Raw genomic sequence first — 19,530 nt, 5'->3', positions numbered from 1 at the left:
CTGTCTATAGCAAAGATACTAACTGGAACACAATTAAATGACCTTTAGCTAGAAAGTCTACATTAAAAATACAAAAAACAAAACAAAACAAAACAAAACCAGGAAGAAAATTTGAAAGAGCAGAGAAACACTTAGTAATAAACAATATCATCTATTGCATGTGGCAATAGAACAGAAGAGAAAAGGAGAAAGTAGAATAACTTCACTCTTGTTCATGGGTTTCTTGGAACAAGCATAATTTAGCTACTCCTTCATTTATTTCTTAAATAAACCAAGCAGTGAGCCAGAGAAAGGAAAAAGCTCCAGTTGCTTCAAGGCTTAGATGCCCTTCTGAAAAGCATCTGTGCTGCTCCTCTCAGCAGTCACTGCTTTCTGCCCCCTTGCTGACTTTCTCAGACTCCCCTAGTGTCTTTAGGAGACAAATTAAAAACTGCTGCAGCAGCAAGAAAACCACCAAAAAATCCTCTCTGGCCTACAGTTCTCTTTTAAAAAAACAAAAGATTTTATTCATGTGTGGTTGTGTATTCCTGTAATTCTTCTACTGGGGTAACTGTTTCTCTTTAGAACAGTAACCCTGAGGGTCTTTCCCTCTCAGTTTGATTTTTTTTTTTGGTTTGTTTTTCTAATTAAAAACTTGACTACTTCTTAAAGAGGTCTGTTCACTGAATGGACATTACCAAGTAAGCACCTGAAAAGACCTTAGCCTAAAAAGGTCAGGGTCTCCACTGCATCCTGGGCCATCTCCAGTCATCCTGATGAATATGATGCCACTGGACCTAGATGGCTCAGGAGGAGAAAGTGAGGCTGATGACTTTGCACAGCCCTCCCTCACTCAAAACGAAGTCAAGTGCAGGTCATGTCATCATTTCCCTGATGTCATGGTCCCCTTGGAGAATGAAGGACAAACACAACAACTGGGGTAGGATGACCCTCATGGGTGGTGTGAGTTTGGAACTTCTGGGCTACGAGCAATCAGGTATATCCGCTGAGATAAGCACTAATATGGTAAGCCCCCAAGAATGAAGGGCTAACAGGTTATTTAGGGAGGGGTGAACTGGTCCAGGTCAGAAAAATGAAGTAGGTTAAAACTTCCGTACCAATTAGAATTGAGAATAGGCCCATGCGTGCCTGTTGCACTTCCAGCCTGGTTGAGATAGGGAGATTTTGTCACAGATAAATAAGTAAATAGAATTTAGTTGATATCTTGCTTTTAAGATATCACTAGATTTCCTCCTGTATTCTTCCTCCTACCCTTTCCAAAGAGCCATTCATTATAAGAATTTTTGAAGAAGAGAAAAAAATAAGCAAAGCCAATAAATACATTAAAAAAAATTGTCATATCTATGGACCTGGACATCTTCAAAAGAATGAAGGGAGATATCTTCTCATATCTCTTCTTTGGGGTCATGCTTGCTCTTCTAATTTCCTAAGATTTATTTGTTTTTTTGCATCATTGTAGTCATGTATATTGTTTTCTCTTGGCTCTTCACTTTGATTCAGTTTGTATAAGTTTTTCTGTGCTTCTCTGTTTTCATCATGTAAATAATTTCTTACATCACAGTAATATTCTATTACATTCATGCACCACAATTTGTTAGCTATTTCTCAATCTATATGTACCTACTCTTTTTCTAGTTTTTAATATCACAAAAAATGTTACTATAAATATTTTGATGTACATAGTCCCTTTCTTTTTGTCAGTGACCAATTCGAGATATATGCATAAAAGTGGAATCTCTATGTTATGGACATGGATATTTTGGGTACTTTATTTGCATTAATTCCAAATTGCCTCTAGTATGATTGTACCAATTCATAGCCCTGCTAACAATGTACCAGGGAGTTGTTTCTAAACTCCAATCTCTCCCTACATTGGTTTTTCCCATCTCTAGTCATCTTTGCCAATGTTTTGGGTATGAGATAAAACCTCACGATTGTTTTCATACATATTTTTCTTATAATTAATGATTTAGATTCTAGGGCATTCTTTAATATGCTTGTTAATTATTTCCAATCCTGCTTTTGATAACTTTGTATCCTTGAACCATTTCTTTACTAGGGAGTGGTTTTGGGGTTTCATATTTTATAATTACCTGTCTATATATCTTGGATATCAAACCCTTATCAGAGAATGAATTTCATGTGATTTGATGTGATCCATGATATCATGAATATGGGCACTTCCTCCAATAGTGGAGATCAACCTGCCCCCCCCTCCCCCTCCACTTCTAATCTTATGCAATTGTTCTTTGCCTCCCATAATCCCCTAGAGAGGATGTATCAACTTTCAGGAGTTTCCTAAAATTCAAACCCTTGTCAGAGATATTTGATACCAACATTTTTTTTTCTCTCCTGGTCGACTGCTTTCCTTCATATTCTAGCTGTGTTAGGTATGCTTGTGCAAAAGTTTTTTGACTTTTTGTGATCAAAATTATTTATCTTTCATAACTGTCTCTCTTGTTTGGTTAAGAATTTATCTCCTACCCAATTTACCTATGAAAGGTATATGATCTACTTTTCTTCTAATTTTTTATGGTATGATCTTTAATATTCTAGACATATATCCTTTTGAATATGGTATGACCTTTTTTTAGGCCTAATTCCTATCAGACTGCTCTAGTTTTCCAAGCAATAATGTTTATTGAACATTGGATTGTTGAGCTCAGTTCATCCTGAGATAGTGATAGCTTTGACTTTAACTGGATTGGGAAAAACTACAACTCCCAAAGTCTTTAGTGACTTATCTCCCTTCACAAAGCAGCCAGTATGAGCCTTGTCTGAATGACTGTGACTTATGTCTCACATCCATCCTCATGTTTGATTTATATCGTCACTTCCCCAACTTATCTTTGACCTGTATTATTGTGATAGCCTCCCAAGATATCTCTCTGCTTTCAGTCTCTTCCCTCTCTAGTCCATAATTCACATAATTACCAAAATAATCTATGCTGTTTCCTTGCTTAAAGATATTCAGTAGTTTTATATAAATCCCTTAGACCTGACATTTAAGACCCATAATCTAATTGTAATCTATAATCCTAGGTATATTTCAGCCAAATGACTATTTACTGTTCCTTGATGTTTTCCTATCCTCTCTCAACTCTGGGTATCCACACAGGTCATCTCCCTTGCTTATAATACATTCTCATTTAATTTTTCCCTTGTTGAAATCCTTTTTTTTCTCCTTCAAGATCCAGCCCAAGAGATACCTTCTTCATGAAGGTAAAGAGAACTAGGTGGCGCAATGGATAGAGCACTGAACCTGGAGTCAGAAGACCTAACTTCAAATCTGGCTTCAGACACTTACTAGATGTGTGACCCTAGGCAAGTCACTTAATCTCTGTCTGCCTCATGTTCTTCATCTGTAAAATGGGGATAATAATGGCATCTTCCTCCCAGGGTTGTTGTGAGGATAAAATGAGAGATGTTTGTATAATGCTTTGCAAACCTTCAAGGGCTGTATAAATGTTCTCTATTATGAAACTTCCCTTGATTATTCCAACTAAAAATGATCTCTCTTTCCTAGAGCACTTTGGTTTTCTCCTTTGTCCCCACCACATTATACCCTGAATTCTCCTTATTTCTGAACATACTGTATTTCCCCAGCAAACTAAACTCTCCGAGGGCAGGGACTGTCTTTTTTTTTTTTTTATTTTTTTTCTCAAGGCCTGGCCCAGTTTCTCACATGTAATAATCACTCAATAAATGTTTGTTGAATTGAATGACTGAGGGTTATTTCCTCTACCTTTTCCTTTCCAGAATGAAGCTGATCACCTGGATGTTTCTGGCCTGTGCTTCTACAATGGCGCATCTCCATCACGATCCGACACTGGACAACCACTGGGAGTTATGGAAGAAAACTTATGGCAAACAATATGAAGAACAGGTAGATGAGATGTTAGCTGAAAAACTGCCATTAGATGCACTGGCATCTTCTACCACCCTGGCAACTAGGTGACTAGAGTGCTGGATGTAGAATCAGGAAGGCCTGAGTTCAAATCATGACTCAGATACTTGAGTGACCCTATGAAAGCCATTCCCTCAGTTACAGTTTCCTCATCTGCAAAACTGGTGGCACAATGGGATGGCAGAGGATGAGATGGATAGATAGGACCACAGAAACAATGAATGTGAACTTGGACAGACTTGGAGAGATAGTGGAGGATACAAGGGCCCTGGGGTGTTGTAGTCCACAGGGTCACAAAGAATCAGACACTATTGAACGACTGAACAACTGAAAAATAGCATCTGCCCTCTAGGGTTGGATCAGATGCAGATAAAATTCTCTATGTAGAGTGCTTTGCAAACTTCAGAGTGCTATATAAATGTTGGCTATTATTAATTGCTATTATTACACTCAGAAGCCTCCACACATGAGGACATGGCTGCTTCAGATGCCTTCCTATTCACTTTGAAAAAACTATCAGACAGTGTTCTTTCCCTTCTATTGTTATTTTATTCAATAAGTATTTATTAAGTGACTGCTTTATGCAAGGCACTCTGCTTAGGGATCCCAAGACAAGAAGAAAATATTTCCTGACCTTCAAGAGCTTATATTCTACTGAAATTAGATACGTGTCGTTTAATCATGTCTGACTCTTTGTGACCCCATTTGGGGTTTTCTTGGCAAAAATGTTAGAGTGGTTTGTCATTTCCTTCTCCAGCTCATTTTACAGATGAGGAACTGAAGCAAACAGGGTTAAGTAACTTGCCTAGGGTCACACAGCCCATAAGCTAGATTTGAACTCAGATCTTCCTGACTTCAGGCTTGGCTTTCTATTCACTGTACCACCTAGCTGATCCTTACATGTACATAGTCCTCTCTGGATGACAATGTTGTGTCCTGTTGACTCATCTTCAGGAGGATAAGTGCTATGAGTTGTTTTACCAGCTGTCCAGATGCACTGCATCCTTAGGTAGTTCCCATAGCAAAGCTGCCCAGGTTTGGGATGCAGTTGCTTTTTGGATCAATGTTGTATACTGTTTGTAGTTAGTAAGTTCGATAAAGGTTTTGGTCTTGGACAACTTGAAGAGTCATGATGCCACTGATAGAAATGGAGAAATTAAAATAAGATTAGGAAGCCTTAAGAATGAATGGATATCATGGGATCCATGATATCATGAATACGGGCACTTCAACAGTGCAGATCAACCTGCTCCCCACCCCCACTTCTAACCTTATGCAATTGTTCTTGACCTCCCATAAGTACAAACTTTCAAGAGTCTCCTAAAATTCAATGGGCATAATCAGTGCAGCACTCAAGCTCTTGCCAGTTCAAAGTTAGACATGTTCAGCTTCAGGTGAAAGCAAGACATACAACTGTGTTTAAGACAATTTGAAAAAAAAAATGGGCCTGGTGGTTACATGAGAGGTTAGGGTTGAAGATGATTTAGGAGCTGTTAGTATAATCATGGTGGCTGAAACCATGAAAATGAATGAACTAAGAGAAAGAATGAAGAATAAGGAGAGCATAAGGCTAATAACAGAGCCTGAGGTAGGCATGGAGATACAAAAAGTAGGAAACAGATCCATGACAAGGGAACAGAGAAGACGAAGCAATAAGAGAGGCAGGAGAACCAGAATGGGGTCATATCATGGAAGCCAAGAGAGGAAAGAATTTCAAGAAGGAAGGAATTATCAGGATTCTCATATGTAGGAAATAGGTCGAAAAGAATGAGGACAGAAGAAAACCCTTTGGGTTTGGCCAGAAGGAATCGAACAGCTTCTGTAGACTGTTGGGGACAAAGCCAAATTGCCCCTGGGTACTGAGGGAATAAAAATAGTGAGTAGTTGGAAGGACCAAACAAGGTAGGGAGATTTTTTTGTTCTTAAGGTAGAGAAAAGTCTGCCTATTCCCTTCTTGTACCTTCATGAGGGATACCCTCAATATGTTTGCAAGTTATTCACCTAAAGATTTGTAGTGATGGGATATAGGCTGAAAGTTACTGGTTTTCTTTTGCCTTCTGGGCTAATAATATGGTCAGTGATTTTTTCCCAAGTAGTTGATACACTTTCCTATTTCAGATATATTGAGAATTGGCCTCACAGTGTCCTCAGAATTGTCTTGCCTCCAGAACAAACTTAATTCTGTGTGTAATTGATCTTGCTCAATTTTTCTGATTGCCTTTTCTTTAGTACCATTTCTGCTTCTTTATGTAGTGTGTCAGTCACTGTGATACTAGAGTCTCAATATGGTGGCTTCATAGTCATTGATGAAGAAAAATGTTTGTTATAAAAATCTTTATAGATCTTTTCCTTTCTCCTTCTTGTTCTGTTGTTGTCCTTCCAGTTTCTTCCTAACACACCATAAGGTAGAGCTGTCTTATTTAAGCTAAACTTTCTGGAAATATATTTTTCTCTCTACTGCTTCCTATTTTTTTATGAGGAGAATTATAAGCTATATTAAGAAACACAACTGTCTGATGGAAATCACCTTGTGAAAATGGGAAGGTGATGCCTCATTTGTTTGTAAACATTTTGATGATCTGAAGAGGCAGGAAAAGAACTTTTATTTATTTACAAATGGAAAAATGAATACAATGAAACAGTTTCAAGGATACTTCCATGATAGATTGTTAATAATAGAGAATTATTATGAGAGAATGTTCTATTACGTATTTACACATGCACATTGTTATCATAATGATCTCCATCAAATAAACTGTAAGATAAAATAAAAATTAAGGTATACTCAACAAATACTACTGAAATAGAAGCTGACTTTTGGTAATTAATTACAGTAGGTATATTCTGTTTGCATGACCTCAAGCAAATTATATCTAGAAAATGCTTTACTAGATAATTCAACATACTATGCTTGTTTTCATTTGTAGCTTTTATCCAAAGTATACAATAACTGTTTATTGTCCTTAAATTTCAGAATGAAGAAGTAGTACGGAGACTCATCTGGGAAAAGAATCTAAAATTTGTGATGCTGCATAACCTAGAGCACTCAATGGGACTACATTCCTATGATCTAAGCATGAACCATCTAGGTGACATGGTGGGTTCCTTATCTACAAACCTACATTATTGTCTGTAGGAAATCTGATTTCTATTTGAAAGTAGAATCTGAAGGCAGCTAACAAAAAAGATACTTTAATAAGGAGAAAAGTCATATACGTAGGAAGCTGGATATGACATCCTTTCCTAAAGCAGCTTGCAACCCATCCATGCTTTCTTATTCTGTTCAATTTGCATTCATGTCCTCTCACAAGTCTCTAGAGAAGATCTGCTCAAAACAGCGTAGGTCTTTATTTGGATCTTTTTATAATTGTGTGGCTGCCAGTATAATATTCAGGCTATCTGTGTGTTATCTATCCCTTTTCTTACATGACCAATCTAACTTCATTTCCAATCCTATGTGTCCTTGATGATATCACATAGGCAGTGAGGGGATGCAGTAGATAAAAGCACTAGGCTTGGGAGTCAGGAAGAGCTGACTTCAAATTCTGCCACACGTGTGATCCTGGGCAATTTCACTTAACCTCTATCTGCTTCAGTTCCCTCATTAAAAATAGGGGTAATACTAGTATCTATCTCAGAGGGTTGTATTCATAGATTCTTTTTTATTTCCATAATAACTCTATAATAATTTTATTTCACTTATAATATGTAATACCTGCATTTTTCTCTTGCATGAATTCTAAATAGTATTTTGAAATGTCTTTATTCATTCATAGCTTTAAAATTTTAGCTCATTTTAAAAAGTAACCATTGTCAATTGGTTTGGCCATTCTGGAAAGCAATTTGGAACTATACTCCCAAAGTTACTAACCATGCATACTTTTGGACTTAACTACATCCCTATATAACTACATACCTCCCCCTGCCCAAGAGATCAAAGAAATAGGAAAAACCCATATGTTAAAAAAATATTTATAACTTTTTGTAGTAGCCAAAACCTGGAAACTAAAGGGGTATCCACCTTTTTAGGAATGGCTAAACAAATTGTAGTACATATATGAATGTAAAGGAATATTACTGTGCCATGAGAAATAATTAAATAGTTTCATGGGGAACTGGAAAGATCCTGATAATCTGTATTTTCTGGCTCCTCTCTCTCAGGATTAAGCCTGCTGCATTTCCCCTTTGGGACATTAAGATACTTGAAGAATTGCAATGACTCCTCTTTTACATCCATTGACTCAAGTCTACCAACTATGTTCATCCCATTTGTTAGGGGCTGGTGACTAGCATCCTCCAGTTCCATTTAATTATTTAGCATTGAGTAGCTTTTATGGAGAGACATGTACTTCAAAGAGAGAGTTAGAACAAATACATAAACATTTCCCCAGTAACTCTGGGGCATACTCTCTCCGCCTCCCCCAACCACATCAGTCTCTAGAGGAGTAATCTCAAGACTTATTGCCTTTCCTCCATAGCCCCATCTGGGTCCAGATGTAGCACAACTGCTTAATGAATCTTTCTCCTGAGCCAGGGCACCAGAAAGATCATTCCCATTGATTCCCATTCTGCATCGATGCGGGGCTGGCAGCAACACCCAGCCCAGATTCTAGCTTCCAGATTCCAGAATCTCATTTCCCCAGCCAAGTCAAAGACTCCATGCCCTAACTCTGAAATGGAAACAAACAAACAAAAAGGTCAAGGACTCAGGCTCCCTTCTCAGGGGATGCCAAATGCAGTTAGATGGGATAAAGGTCCCTAACAGTATAATCTTTCACTAGATTCCATGACCTAAAGAGGCCTTGAGTCCCCCTTAGACCAAAGAAAGCAAGCAAGAGCTGGTCTTTTTGAAGATGCTAACAGTTCTGGTTATTTAGTCAACATAAAAAATCCCCTTCCTATCTCTTGAAGGCATTTTCATTACATATAGTCACAATGCTATGAGAAATAGTTCCCTCACACCCTCCCCGTAGAGAGATGCCATCAGAGACAATTTGTCCCTTTGCCAGACTTCCATGGCACCTCTGCGATCATTGTAGAATGGAGTTAGCAGAACTAGGAGGACAACGTTCACAAAGACAACACAAAAAATCTTTTTGCTGAGAATCTTTAAAACTCTTTATAATGCAACGATAAACCACAAGTTCACGAATCATGTCACCCAGGCAGGAATAACTGGACATGGTCAATACTAGACTATGTGTACTTATTGCAAGTTTTTAAAAAATTGTACTATTGGAGGGAGTGAGAGGAAGAAATAACAAAAAATTATAAAAATAAATTTAAAAAGAAAATAATTTAAAAGAAAAAAGAAAATTAACCACTAAACAATTTTCTTCAACAATGGAGATAGCTAGGTGGTTCAGTGGATAGAGTACTGGGCCTGAAGTCAAGATCTGAGTTCAAATTCAGCCTCAGACCCTTACCAGCTGTGTGACCCTGGGCAAGTCACTAAACTTCTAATTGCTTCAGTCTTCTCAGCTACTAAATGGGGATAATACCTACCATGGTTATTTTGAGGATCAAATGAGATAATAATTGTAAAGTGTTTAGCACAGTGCTTTGCACATAGTAAATGCTATATAAATGTTAGCTATTATCATTAGTTCTCAGGTATTATATGAATAAGTATTTCTGCAAATAATTTTCCAATAGTTTAAATTCCATCCCCTTTTGCCAAGATTTTTAACAAAACAGGTAAAAGTTGAAGTTTTCACCAATTTATTATTCTCTTGTTCATAACCTGCAGTAGTTGTGGGAAAACAGGTATATTAATGCACTTTTGGTGGAACTATGTATTGGTCTAGCCATTCTGAAAAGCATTTTGGAACTATGCTCAAAAAGCTACTAAACTATACATGATCCTTTGACCCAGAGATACTAATATTAAATCCATACCCTCAAAGAGATGAAAGAAAGAGGAAAAGGATCCACATGTCAAGCATATTTATAACATCTCTTTTTGTGATGGCAAAGAATTTAAAACCAAGAGAGTACCTATCACTTAAGGAACAATTGAACAAGTTATGGCATGTGAATGTTATGGAATACTATGATGCTATAAGAAACAATAAAGGGATGGTTTTAGAAAAATATGGGAAGAGTTGCATAAACTGATGAAAAGTGAAGTAAGCAGAACCAAGAGAACAATTTATATAACAACAATACGGGAAAGACAAACAACTCTGACAGACCTGGGAAATCTTCAACACAATGACCAACCACAATTCTTTTTTTTTTAAATTTAATTTAATTTAATTATTATTTTTTTAATGTTCTACAATCACTACCATAAAATTAAGATTTTATTCCCCCCACACCTACCCCCTACTACCCCCCTCCCTCCCCACAATAGCATACAATTCTGTATAGGAGCTACATATACTTTCCTATTGAGTACGTTTTCACCATAGTCATGCTATGTAGTCGAACTAAAATAAATGAAGAAATTATATAACAACTCAAAACATAATACACACACACACACACACACACACACACACACACACATGATCTGCTACATTCTGCGAATGACTTCCATATTTCTTTCTCTGAGTGGACCAACCACAATTCTTGAAGACTCATTGAGGAAACATGCTACTCACTCCCAGATAGAGAGGTGCTGAACTCAGTACAGATTGAGACATATTTTGTTTTGCTTGACTATACATGTTTGTGACAAGGGTTTTGTTTTTCTTGCTTTCTCCATGGGTGGGATGGGAGATGCAAAGGAGAGAATGTAGACCTGGAAATAAAATTATCTTCAAAATTATTCTCTTTTCCAAAGAGAATCCACTTCACTTTGCACCAAAAAGTAAAGTGGTTAAAAAGGTATGTGTATGTGTGGAGGTTGGGGGGATGCTGCCTAATGCTAAACTTGATAAATGATTTTGGACAATCAAGATTGGCTATGCCTGTAGTGAAAATGGCTATCCCTGGAGTTTATTGATCAAACCCAACCTTTAGGAAAATCACTTTGGCAGCTGAATGGAGGATGGATTAGAGAAAGGATAGACTTGTGACAGGAAGACAAATTAGGAGGTTATTGTAATAACTTAGGGGTAAGTGATAAAGGCCTGTACCTATAAGAGTGGTGGCTGTATGAGTGGAGAAAAGGGGTCATATAGAGATGTGAAGGTAGAAATGACTGGGATCCTGAAAGGAGCAGCAGAAATAAAAATAAAGAAATGTTTGTTTTGTAGACCAGTGAAGAAGTAGCTTCTTTGATGAGTTCTCTGAAAATTCCTAACCAGTGGAACAGGAATGTGACCTACAGACTAAACTCCAATCAAAAGCTGCCGGATTCAGTGGACTGGAGGGACAAAGGATATGTTACTGAAGTAAAATATCAGGTGTGTTTTATGTCCCTCTTTTTCTAAAATTCCAAAGCCTGTATAGTCTGACAAAATTGAGCAGACAAATTGGAGTAACTATTTCTAAATAGAATGTTAATTCCTCGAGGGTAGAGCTCCCATCTGTGAGAAAGGATTCAGAAAGCTGAATCCTTTCTAAGCAGGTGATTTCCTCATGTTACCTCCCATCATTCCTCACCCCAGTACTGCACCTGGCTGGCCTGAGTCAGAGTTGTGAAGGAGAAGGGTGTCTTCAAGATGCTCCCACCAATCATTGGGACAGCTGCTTCTCCCTTCCCTCCATGCTCCTATGCTGCCCTCTTATACAAGGTCTTCCAGCAGGGCTCCTTCCAAGAATCCACATGCTAATAAAACCCAGGAGAGATAAATTAACTATTTCACTTTTAGGTGTTGATAACCGTTGACAGTTTGGGTGGGAGAAAGGATCAATGCTCTGTCTAGCCTAGAGGAGTTAAGTAAATGTTTCAGGTTTCAGTGATAGTTCACACTGGAGGGAATACAGGGGTACAGAAAGGGGATGCCCCAGCACTCTTTTCAAATGAATACTGCAATAGGCACCTGTATACCCTACCTACATGTAAACCCAGCCAGATATGATAGATGCTCAATATATGTTATTGATTTGATCAGCTGGCTTGACAGATGGTCCTTTTCAAATCTATACTCAGAGAAAGAACAAGACAGGGGGTAAGGGGAACAGGAGAAGGGAGAGGGTCCCCCAGTCTTCTTTGTAGAGGTCAGATCACCCTGATGTCCATGATTACCCTTTTCTTTCCTCTTTTCCAGGGAGCTTGTGGTTCTTGCTGGGCTTTCAGTGCTGTGGGAGCCCTGGAAGCACAGCTTAAGCTGAAAACAGGAAAGCTGGTGTCTCTCAGCACGCAGAACTTGGTGGATTGTTCAACTGATAAATACGAAAATCGTGGTTGCAATGGTGGCTTCATGACTCAGGCCTTCCAGTATATCATTGATAACAATGGTATCGATTCAGATGCTTCCTATCCTTACAAAGCTATGGTATGTTGGAATAGTCCCTTAATGTAGCAGGTCCTCAGTTTCCTCAATTGTAAAATGAGGTAGTTGGTCTAGAATGGCCTCTGAGTTCCCTTCACATGCTCAATCTAAGGACCTAGGGTCCTGTGATCTTTGATTTTGAAATTTCTTTAATCTTTACAATCTTCCTTCTTAGGTAGGGTTCTATTTAATTTACCAATGGCATATTTTTAAAATCAGTGAAGATAATTTGGTTTTTAAAATCTTGCTTCATATCCATCTAGAGTTTTTGAAAATTTTGCTACCTGGAAGATTCCTGGGATAACCCCTGGGAAGATTCATTCTCTATTATTTCCTCTTACAAATTTATCTTATATACTTACAGAATATTACATCTAAAAGGGACATTACTGATTTTTAATCCAACCCCTTCATTTTACGGGTAAGGAAACACTAAAGATGTTAAGTGACTTACCCAAGATTACATAAGGTAGTCAGTGGCAACGCTGTGGTTTCTTCCCAAGCTTTCAAACTCTAAGGGAGCTGTCAGAGTTCCTATTCTCTCCCTACCATAAAACAAATAGCCAATCAAATTTTGTTGAAATTTTGATCTCTGATTATTTCAGCATTCGGGACAGGCTAAAACCATATCATAAAAAGGTTAGTTATAGAAGTTAGGGGATGGTTAGCTTGAAGAAGAGAAGACTTAGGGGAGACATGATAGTTATAATAAAATATATGAAGGTTTGTCATTTAGAAGAGGCTAGGACAATAGCACTAGGTTGGAAACCAGAGACATGGCTTGCCACAAAGAAAATTTCCTAAAAATAGTGATAGCTAGGATTTATATAGTGCTTCATAAATACCTCATTTTGGCTTTGTAACAACTCTAGGAGTTAGGTGCTATAACTTTACATATATAAAACTGAAACAGACAAAAGTTATATGACTTGCCTAGGGTCACACAGCTATTAAGTATCTGAAGCTGCATTTGAACTCAGGTCTTCCTGATTCCAAGCCTAGCACTCTATCCACTTTACCACCCAGCTTCTTCTAAGTATTCAAGCAGTAAGTAAAATGGGTAACTTGGAAGGTGCTGAGTTCCCTTTTCAATGGAGGACTTTCTGAGGAGTCTAGAAGACTTCCTCTGAGGGGTACTGCAGAGGGGACTGCTGTTTAAGCAAGTGTTGTGCTGCATGACTTCTGAGGTCCTTTCCATCTCTGAGATCTTCTACCCAGGAATCAAGATCACGAAGTGTGAGAGCCAGTCTCATTGCACATTTTTCATAAATATTAAGATCTCTACAACTTAAAGCAATATAACTATGTGCTATGAGTGTGGAGAGGTCATAGTGATCTATTTCCAAGATTATAATTCCTTCCCCCCATTGCTGAAGAAGGTGATTACTAAAACTTAGAGTGGATTTACATTTCTGCCAAAGGAAATGACAAAGGCTTGGGAAGCCTAGGAATGCAAAAACTCAGTGATAAAGGGGTGAAGATCGGGCATGTCATAAACTCTATGGAGGCTGGGGCTCCAGTCACCCTTGACTTTCTCCTTTCTCCAAAGGCAGCTCCTCCCCAGAGGCATAGCTTCAGCTCTCTTGCTTCCTACTTGACCGACTCACTGCTCGACTGACTTGTTGCTTTATAGTAGCCCAAGAAGTGTGACCTGATCTTATCCTCTCATCAGAAGGTGTTTCCTGTGTAGTGCCATATTCTTTTGATCCCATGGATACTTTCATCCCCAAGGAGTATAGTCTTTTCAAACTGATGAGAAGCTTATCTACATGTAGTTAGAGGGTTATAGAAAAGTTTCTTAATACATAGTTTACCTGTTGATTGATTAATTGGGGTATGGGGGGGGGGTAGAATTCTAGGTCCTTACATATATTTAGGATTTCAAAGAGGTTATGGAATTTCTGTAGAAGACTGGGATGTGCTGAAGCATATGAGTCATATTTCTCTTTTCAGGATGGAAAATGCCAGTACAACCCAGCTAATCGAGCTGCCACATGTTCAAAGTACACAGAGCTTCCTTATGGAAGTGAAGATGCCCTGAAGGAAGCTGTGGCTAACAAAGGACCTGTGTCTGTTGCAGTAGATGCAACTCAACCTTCTTTCTTCCTGTATAGAAGTGGTAAACTCTCAGATTCACCATCCCTCCTTTTTCAGTATCACTGATTCATTATACACAGGAACATTGTCCCCTCTACCCCTAAATGTTGAGGAATGTACAAAGGAATTTATTTTAGGTTAACTATACCATGACAGATCTCTCTATCTACTGTTCTTGTAGGGAGAGAATAGGAATAACAGCGCAAAATGGCCTGCATCGGTATCTGTACCATATCAAGAGATCTCCATACACTGGCTGGTCTCCCCTTAGAGATTTACAGAAGGACATGGACAAGAAATTCACAGAAGATATGGATGGGTTACAATCTACACTGTTGGGAGCATCCACATGGATGTACTCACATAGATCCATCCAAATACTGAAGTAACTAGACCCTTATATATTTTACCTGGACTCTTAAATGACATCTTGCATCCTATTCTAATAGGTAAAACTACAGACTGAACACAGAAAAATTTTAAAATAAGCCAGTCAATTTATACACTATTAGAACTGGAAGGGCCCCCAGAAGTCATCTGTCATTTTACAGATGAGGAAACTGAAGCCTAGGCAGACAGGTTAAATAACTCACCCCCACCCAGTGATACATTAAATGAGTGACAGAATGAGGGTGTGAACCCGGCTACTCTGACTTGGTTCCCAAGTCAGTGCACTTTACTTTCTGCCAACATCCATTAGGAACCTCTTCTGTGCCAGGCTCTGGGGATACTGAGGCAAAAATGTGAACAGCCCTTATCCTTGACAAACTGAAATTCAACAATCTTTACTAAGCATGTGTGGTATTGTTCTAGACATCATGGGAAGATAAGGGATCTGGAAAAACTTTTTTAAAGAAAAACATTTCTGACCATATAGTCCAGTTGTAGCCAGAAGATATATGTGTATGTATATATATGTAATGTATATTGCATACATACATATATATACACACACATACACATATTGTGTTTGTCCTTCCTTGCCTAAGAAGACCATGCCATCAGAGAAATGATGACATGACTTGCACTTGCCCCCTAGCTCTAGAGTGATTATCAATAGTAACTGTTGTTGTTTCCCACCCAGCCTGATGTCTTTGTTTTTCTTGACCTCATTAAAGGGGCCATGCCTTGGCTACTTCTTAAACAGGCCTATTCAATGAATGGGCATTGCCTCACCCTAAGTGAGTACCTGCAAAGACCGTGGCCTAAAGGGTCCAAGGCCTCCCAGCACATCCTGGGCCATCTCCAGTCATCCTGAGGAATATCAGGTCACTAGATTCAGATGGCTCTGGAGGAAAAAGTGAGGTTGGTGACCTGCACAGCTCTCCTTCACTCAAAAAAACACATATGCATATAGAAAGAATATATATGTATATGTATGTATGTATGTATATACATGTATATGAGAAAAAACAAGCATATTTACAAAGCAACATCTCAATAAATACAAATCAGTTCTAGAACCTGCTGAGTAAGAGCCTCTACAGTCATGGAGTTCTTTCAGTAAGATTTACAAAGCCCTTTCTTCACAAGAACCCTTTCTGGCAGGCAGTACAGATGTGAAAATTCATATTTTGCAGATGAGGGAATAGAGGCTTATAGAGATTTTGTTTGTTAAATTGAACATCTAGTGAAGATGATGAGCATTTGTAATTAACACATGCCAGGCACTGTGCTGAGTGCTGGGAATGCCAGACTGCCCTTCAGCAGTTTATATTCTCTGGAGTAGGTAACACATAAAAGGGGAGTTAGAAAGTGGGGGTGAAGGTGACTTCTCAGAGGCATGAGGATGAAAGTATGTTCCTTTTTTTACCTTCTTTCAGCTGCCAAAGGGATATTCATGAACAATCCCCTGCTTCATAAACTCCAATGCTTCCTCTTACCTAGAAACAAGTACAAATTGCTCTAATTGGCATTTAAAGCCCTTGACAATCTGGCTCCAGTCTACCTTTCTAACCTTCAATGATCCTCTTCTCTCAGTGAAATCATAAGTCAAGTCCCTATGTTTTATGTGTGTGCCTGGTATTTCCCTTCAGAGAATATAAACTCCTAGAGAGCAAATGTTTCATTTTTGTATTCCCAGTATTTAGCACAGTCAGGCACATAATAGGTGCTTAATAAATGCTTATTGATTGGTTGAATTGCTTTGAGTTAATTTTTTTTCCCCACATAGCTACACATATTTGTAGGTATTGGTAAGGAGTGACTTGACTACAGTGGGGTTTATCAAGGAAGGACTGTGGAAGAAGTGTGGTTGGACTGATTTTTAAAAAAGTTTTTCTGACTGGGTATTTTAAGCACTGGAGTGATTGAAGCTGACACTGTCTCTGCTGATGACGGTTTAGTTATCCAAAGATGCCTAATAAAAAGCAGTTGTATGTCCATTTCTGTTCATTTCATGTGCAATCCACTTGTTATTCCCAGGTGTCTATTATGACCCATCCTGCACTCAGAAAGTAAATCATGCTGTGCTGGTGATTGGCTATGGTAACCTAGAAGGAAAGGACTACTGGCTTGTTAAAAACAGGTAAATATCCAAACAGATTTTTGTTTATGCCTCCCTCATACAGTCATGCATGGAATGGTTTCAGTAAATTCTTTCACGTCATGATGACGATAAGATTCCCTAGTTTCTGGTAAAATGGCATGTTAAGTAATTGCATGGTATCTATACAGAACTATGGTAATCATAGTACATGGTATACACAGGATGGTAAGCATCCTTATAAGATGTATATGAAGTCTTCTCCAGCTTTTTACATCTATGATTTCACCAAGTTAAAAAATAAGAAAAAAACCTAATAGAAAGAAAATCTTCTAGTACTATTAATTTAATTCTATTCACTTACATTGTTTTGTTTTGTTTTGTTTTTAAGCTGGGGCGTCACCTTTGGTGACAGAGGATATATCCGGATAGCAAGAAACAGAGGAAATCATTGTGGGATAGCTAATTTTCCTTCTTACCCAGAAATCTAAAAGATCTCTTCATTTCGCATTTGATCAGTTAAGAAAGATGGATGACACTTCATTCTGAGTTTAATTTTATTTTACTTCTAGTAGAAATAATCAGAAATGTATGTTGAATAGACATAAATATAATAAAAGCTTCATTAATTTAGGTTCCATCAATTCATAATTCTAACACAGTTAGGTTGAATTATAATCTTTGCATGTTTATGGAAAAAGAGGCTTGCTAAGCAATTTATTTTTTCATCTTTATTTAGTATTCTTTTCCCCAGTTACATGTAAAAACAATTTTTTAACATTTGTTTTTAAGACTTTGAGTTCCAAATTCCCTTCCTCCTTCTCCCCATCATTTGAAAGGCAAAAACAATTTGATATGGGTTATATGTGTGTAGTCGTATAAAACATTTCCATAATAGTCATGTTGTAAAAGAAAAGGGAGTCCAAAAAAAAAGCCTCAAGAACGATAAAGTAAAAAAAAATTATGCTTCAGTCTATATTCAGAAAACCATCAGTTCTTCCTCTGGGGATGGATAGCATTTTTCATCATAAGTCCTTCAGAGTTGTGTTGGATCATTGTATTGCTGAGAATAGCTAGGTCATTCATAGCTGATCACCTTACATTGCTAAGCAATTTAATAGTTTTTAAAGATAATTACAGAAAAGAATGCATGACTATTAAAAATTTGTTTTAATTTAATCTTTAATTATCCATTTTTGTAATATAATTTTATAAATTGCCCTAAAGCCCTTTGTGATTATTTAAGAATAAATCCTAAGTAATTTAGGATTTATGTATTTCTAAATGTCTATTGTTGTCATGTAACATTCATTTCTTATTCTCAGGTGTCTACAACCCACCTGGTACTTTGAATATAAATCACAATGTACTAGTAATTAGGTATAGTAATTTTGGTGGAAAAGATTGTGTTTCCTATGTACATATTTTGTCTTCATTGTAAACTCCTTGAGGACAGGGATCTTGTGTTTTCCATGTTTATATTCCCTTACAAAGCCTAATACAATACCTTTCACACGGATGCTCAGTATTTGCTGAATAAATGTTGAAATAAAAAAAAATCTGAAAACAAAACATTTAAGAATTTTAAAGGCCTTCATTAATATGTCAACAATTAATGTGCAACAGTAGTTACACATTAGTTTTCTCATTTTTAAAGTTTAGGCCAGCCAGGTAGTTGGGCCACACTTTGGAACTCAGTTCAAATTATTGCATAGATATGGAAAACTGTTTTTCCTTAAAAACACATTACAATTAAAACTTTTCACTAACTCAGACTGATTTTCCTCAAAACTATATCAGACTACTGAGAATTTGTGCATAGTTTGGAGGGAAATCATAGATTTCATAGGTCTCTTAGCATGGACAGGGTTGTAGGGAAGTAAATTGCAGATGGAATTGTAAACTTAAAAATTATTTTTGGAGAGCAATTTGGCAATACACAATCTGTAGTGAAGTTACAAAAATCACTACACTTTTTGACCCAATAATGAAATTGTTGGAAATATACCCTGGAAAGTTATCAAAAACAAACACAAAGAGCTTTCTTTTACAAGACTTTCATAGCATTATTTGAAGGTTGCAGTAAACAGAAAGAAAACAAAAGTCCAACAATAAGGAACAGTTGAATAAATTGTGTCACATTAATATAATCAATAGTTGGGACCTGTAGATTCATCAGTGCAGGAAATTCCCTGTAAGACTGAAGATGGCAACTGTTCTGCAAATGAATAGTTTTAAAGAGTTGGTGAAGTGATGTCCCCACAATCACATACTCAGTATGTGTCAGAGTAGATACGTGAACGACCCAAGAACACCATGGCCCTCTGGGATGCTATATGTAAGTTACTGACAGTTCTGTGGAATAAAAATGTGAAGAGAAGGCTTAGAGGCACAGAAATGCCCACTCTGCCCTGGCACTAAGAGATAGAAAGGCAGTTGAGTCAAGATAGGCAAATCCTGTGAGTACCCAAAGGCAGTCAGTGCTTCTTGTGCCTCTTGGGGGTGTGACAAGCAGGGCTGCTCAGCGTGACATGTCAAAGGCTTTCTGATTTCAAGCTGTTCCCGCTCCTTCCCTTTACACACATGTAAAAAGGGGACTCGACTGGGTGCATGGCTCCCAAGGGATAGGAAAATTTCCATGAAAAATTCCTAGTGTC

The 19,530-nt window shown here is 37.7% G+C and overlaps 1 protein-coding gene across 1 annotated transcript in view; it reads left to right on the top strand.

Annotated features, from left to right (window-relative positions):
• CTSS (cathepsin S) overlaps positions 1–18,447 on the top strand; it is a 20,438-nt gene extending 1,991 nt beyond the window's left edge. Inside the window, exons 2-8 of the mRNA XM_072644724.1 lie at positions 3,760–3,886; positions 6,882–7,004; positions 11,110–11,259; positions 12,067–12,294; positions 14,245–14,410; positions 16,813–16,915; positions 17,265–18,447. Coding sequence (XP_072500825.1) covers positions 3,760–3,886; positions 6,882–7,004; positions 11,110–11,259; positions 12,067–12,294; positions 14,245–14,410; positions 16,813–16,915; positions 17,265–17,364 — 997 coding nt within the window. The 3' untranslated portion in view covers positions 17,365–18,447. The remainder of the gene's footprint in view (positions 1–3,759; positions 3,887–6,881; positions 7,005–11,109; positions 11,260–12,066; positions 12,295–14,244; positions 14,411–16,812; positions 16,916–17,264) is intronic.
• The last annotated feature ends 1,083 nt before the right edge of the window (positions 18,448–19,530 follow it).

Source organism: Notamacropus eugenii, chromosome 2 (assembly GCF_028372415.1).
Source record: "Notamacropus eugenii isolate mMacEug1 chromosome 2, mMacEug1.pri_v2, whole genome shotgun sequence".
Classification (NCBI taxonomy): Eukaryota; Metazoa; Chordata; class Mammalia; order Diprotodontia; family Macropodidae; genus Notamacropus; species Notamacropus eugenii.
Note: the sequence above shows the minus strand (reverse complement) of the source record. Positions and strands in the feature narration are given on the sequence as shown.